The sequence below is a fragment of the Rhopalosiphum padi genome, chromosome 3 (assembly GCF_020882245.1).
Source record: "Rhopalosiphum padi isolate XX-2018 chromosome 3, ASM2088224v1, whole genome shotgun sequence".
NCBI lineage: Eukaryota > Metazoa > Arthropoda > Insecta > Hemiptera > Aphididae > Rhopalosiphum > Rhopalosiphum padi.
This window is the reverse complement of record NC_083599.1, coordinates 27,056,655-27,061,648: the sequence shown is the minus strand read 5'-3', so window position 1 is coordinate 27,061,648 and position 4,994 is coordinate 27,056,655. Positions and strand designations below refer to the sequence as shown.

Sequence of the window (4,994 nt, the reverse complement as noted above, 5' to 3'; positions counted from 1 at the left end):
AGTGTAGTGACAGAATTCAAATTTTGTATTTTGTATAATTATTGACTTAAAGTTTGTAATATTTTTCTTAATATACTTATTTACGTACAATTTGGGAGAATTGAGATAGTGGCAAAGCCCTCTTTTATTATACATTCTAATCATTCTATATAAATAATTGTGCAATACTTACTTAATAATTAGGCATCTGTTATACTTAGGACTAGTACACATAGCGAGCATTAGACGCGCCTTTAAAAGGTATACGGAAGTCTATGATGACGTGTACATTTATCATTACAACAAATATTTTCATGATCTCAAACATATTATGATTAAATATATACTTACACGGCTACACAAATTTAAAATTTTTTATGCTCCTAAAAATATTCCGTTCGAGCCGAGGCTCAATCTGATCACTCTGTGCACACACCTATGTAGTTAACATTTTCTTTTTATGGCTTTAAAATTTAGTTTTATATTCTATTCTTTCTTTTTGTTAATAACTTCTATTAAATATTGTTCCCTTTATATTTCTCACTAATTGTAATATAGTTTAAATTAAAAAAAAAAGTATAACTAAATAATTGTAATAATTTTTTTATTTTTGTTATCAACAGAACAGTACATACATAAAAAAAAAAATGATAATTTTTTATGAATTAATAAATGTGTATTAACACCTCTTTAATATGCAAATTTAAAAAAAAATAGCTTTAAGGTACACATCCACAGATAAAATATTTACTATGTACACAATTTCAAAATCATGAGTACAATAGGCTGTAGATTACTTTACACACATGAACATGGCTTTCTATATAGAAATAAATAAATATATAAATATTCTGTATAGATAATAAAATATATACAAATTATTTACAAATAAAATCAACATATTATTTACAAATTAATTTTAAAAAAATATTATCAATTATAAGGTACTTTTTGTATTGAAAATTACAAAAATGCTTTCTTATAATTATTTATGTTTTTAAAAAGTATTAAAATACTTGAATAAAATAGTTAAAACAAAAATTGTCATTATTTATAGAGTAAAATCAATGAGTTATTAACTTATTTTAACTTTCATCATCATCAGACCACCATATATCTGAATTTTCCATTGTGGTATTCACCGCTTTTTCGTTGTTTAGTGATTTTGATTGTATTTTAGGTGTTTCTAATACTTGATCAGTTAAAGTTGACTTGTTATTCTGCTCACATCCAGTGACTGTTAATTCAGACATTCTCGTAATAATAAAATTGCTACATTGTTTTATTTCTGGTATAGAGCAATTATTATTATTAGAAGTTAATGATTGTAAGGAAGAGCTGTTCTTACTCATCAATGAATTATTAGAAGAGTAAACTTTTTGTTTTTCTATTGGAGTAATACAACCATTTTTTAATTTATGAATTTTTAATTCTGAGTCATCGCTAAAGCAGATACTTTCAGAGTAATTAGATGTTGAGGAAAATTCATTGGCAGAATTATATGACAGATTTGTACTTGAATCATTAAGAGCACTTAAATCACAGCAACTTGAAACTAAATCATTTTCTAAAAATAACATATTATTCGGTTCCCTTGGCATAAAAATATTTTTCTAAAAAATAAAAAGTAAGCAATCAATTACAATTCATAAATTAATATGAAAATTTAAACTTACCAAATAATTTAATTCTATTGGATTGAAAATTGAATATTGACGCTCTTTGTACTGGGGAATATCTAAATAAAGTATGTATTTTTATAGTTAGTTGGGTTAAATCATAATGCTATAGTGTATCAATATTATTTAATTACCTTCAAAAATTTTTTTTGTTCTGAAATTTTTTAATAACTTTTTCAATGGTATTTGCAAATTATTAACTTTATGGTTTACGATTAATTTGCCCGAGTAAATATTATTTTCAAAAGATTCAGGAATAAAACTGAAACTTAATTCACCATATTGATTTTTCTTTATTAAGATAGCAATTGCAGTTTTTAAATCATCATCATCTAAACGAAGATCTATATCAATATAATAGGTCGGAAGTAAAAGCTGCAAAAATTTAGGTGGACATGTTCTGAATTCTAACATGCTGCTTGAGTCAGTGAATCTCTGATTACCAATTTAAAACATATTATAAAATCAATAAAACAACAATTATTTAGTAAATAAAGTATACAATACCTGAAAGTCAATTAAATAAATTTCAGGACATCTATTATTGTGATGGCATTTTGATACAATACCACGTGCCCAAAGATTACTTATGGGCTTTTTATCAATTTGAACAATTACTACCTGTAAATAAAAAAAATGTGTACTTAAATATGTATTGTTAAAATATTAAAAGTATTACACCATTTAAACACATAGGCGTGCGCAGACTCTAAAAGCGAGTAGTGCCCATGGTACTTTCCTGTTATACGAGACTACCATGATTTTTAACAACATCACAATCCTGTTATTTAAGACTACTAAAATGGTTTTTGCGACTACCACCCAAGACTACCTCCTTTATCGCGACTACCACAATTAGCTGTACGATATCCACGCACTGCGTTCTAGTGTAGCAATTCACAATTGTTACATTAATATTATATTATTATATATTTATACAGCGTGATTCAAAATTTATGTTACAGCCATTGCCCATTTTAACACATCGATATTCAAAATAGAGAACAATTTATGATACAAAAGTTGTTTGATGTAGAAACATCTAAAATGATTATACGACACTAATATTATTACATTTTTTTTTATATATAATTCGTAAATGTAGCCATCATTATTTATTATTTTATTTGTAAATTTACCATTTTTTACCACTATTATTTTTGTATTTATTATAATTATTATTTTATTGTTTTTAATGACCGTACGCCACATATGTAGCGTGTGTTGTGTAATACATTACAAATGATTACTAGGTATTTAAATCCTTTATATATATATATAATTCGAATATAGCCATCCCAATAATACCTACTGATTAAAAAAATATCAAAGAATTAAATATGTAGGTGCACTGTACAAATATAAATTTTAAAGTAGTCTGTGATAATAGGAAAGTGTGCAAATTTTGGTAGTCTTAGATAACGGGATTGTGGTGTTTCACAAAACAACCGCGATAGTCTTTTATAACGGAGATAGTCTTGGGAGGTAGTCACGAAAATAGCCGTAGTCTCGTATAACAAGAAAGTACCATTTTAAGTATATCATTTTAAATACTTTATACAAAACAGGTACTAGTAAATTAAAGTAAAGTATAATTATTTAACAAATATAATAATTATAAATTACATAGCTAGAAATCATAAATATATTTTATGTATTTAGAGAGACATTAGTCTATTACCCATATTATTGAATTCATATATTACTACATTTAAATCTACCTTTAACACCATTTCTTGTTCTGTGAAATGCAGTAATAATGACTCCAAACATTCATGACCAATTGTAATACATAATTTGTTTTTTACTATGGTTATTTTGAAAAAATATGTTCACATATACAGCTAGTTACAGGTATGATTCTAAACATTTTTAGTTTTAAAAATACGAGTATATACTGTGGAATTTCCATTTTTTTCAACCGTTGAAAAAAATTAATAATAATATTTTTTTTACCCATTCATAAACAAATTTTTTAGTAGCACCACTTAGTTGCATACAATTTTGATAATTTTTAAAAATTTTAGTTCAGTAAATAAATCTTCCTCTGAAACCTTAGAAAATGTTAACAACATTTTTGTAGTATTCTGAGTTGTATTCATATTTAACATGCATGTTATAGAAAAATGTATCCTGCTTAAATCTTAAATTAATCATAATGAATTATTAAATATTTTTTTAAGTTTGCTTTAAAAAAAATATCTAAAATTGAATGAATTTAATTATTTAGGTAGATTGAGGCATAGGGCGCTTCGGCCCATGAAAAATCACAGGGCGTGCCTGGGCACGCCTATGTTTAAACATTAAATAATAATATTATAATTTAATTTAACATGGTGAATATTTTTTTTTTTTAGACGTTTAACCTTAATGAATTTAAAAAATGTACTACCTTCTAAATAGCGAACAAAATTTCTTTGAATGCCTGCTATTCAGAGATTTCACAGTAATATAACTACTAGCAGTAAGTATTAAGTAACTACTAACCTTTCCAGTTTCAATAATAGGATAGTCAAATTTTTCAAACCATTCACTACAATCGTTAAAATCTAAAAGTCGTTTATAATAGTTTTGAAAATATCCTGTTGAACCGCTATTAAATTGTTCAACAACAACAAATAATCCACGGACTTCGTTAATTTGACTAATTATATTTATATCATAAGCGGTGTTGAACTCCATTTTAGTGATCACAATACTCAAAAGTATAGAAACTGGAGTCCACAATGGATAGAATGACAAAACGTACACATAGAAAAGAATAGATATTGAATAATGAAGAGTGGATGTAGTCAAATACTTTAAAACATTGGACGTATACACTACACAGTACACACAGTCTGTATTACACTGAGACTGAATCGTCTGAATCAGTTACTCAGTTAATATTTACCGATTTCGATACGAGCGTCTTAAAGAACGACATGCCGGCGTGGGAGTCGTGGGATGTTCGTATTTCGATAACAGCAAGATATCACCAAATCAAATTTTGAGAGATCGATTGTGCCAACATTAGAATAGTAAATTTCCCGTAAATAATAATAAAAAAAAGTTGTTTTTACCTAACTGTCGTTGCGTATGTAAAATTTCCATAGATATTATCTATGAACATTTCAAAAATCTTTTTTACAATATCTAAAAAACGGCTTGTACTGGTTATCAATTATCAAGATTAACTTAAATGTAAATTCAAGGCATGTTGCTTATAATTTGTTTTAAACAAGTTTTTTCGTGTACAAATTAATAAAATAAAAATGCTTTTGACCATAGTAATAGTATTTTAAATAGGTACAAGTTCAATTGTGTAATAACACTATTATAATATAGGTTCCTTTT

General features: G+C 26.1%; 1 protein-coding gene across 1 annotated transcript; it reads right to left on the bottom strand.

Annotated features, from left to right (window-relative positions):
• Positions 1 to 566: 566 nt before the first annotated feature.
• LOC132924988 (uncharacterized) lies at positions 567 to 4,583 on the bottom strand. The gene is made up of 5 exons (XM_060989425.1): positions 4,146 to 4,583; positions 2,166 to 2,279; positions 1,793 to 2,093; positions 1,656 to 1,717; positions 567 to 1,592 (listed from the first exon to the last, which is right to left on the bottom strand). Exons 1-5 carry the CDS (start codon positions 4,338 to 4,340, stop codon positions 1,065 to 1,067), a joined length of 1,200 nt encoding a protein of 399 aa, XP_060845408.1. The 5' UTR covers positions 4,341 to 4,583; the 3' UTR covers positions 567 to 1,064.
• Positions 4,584 to 4,994: the final 411 nt, after the last annotated feature.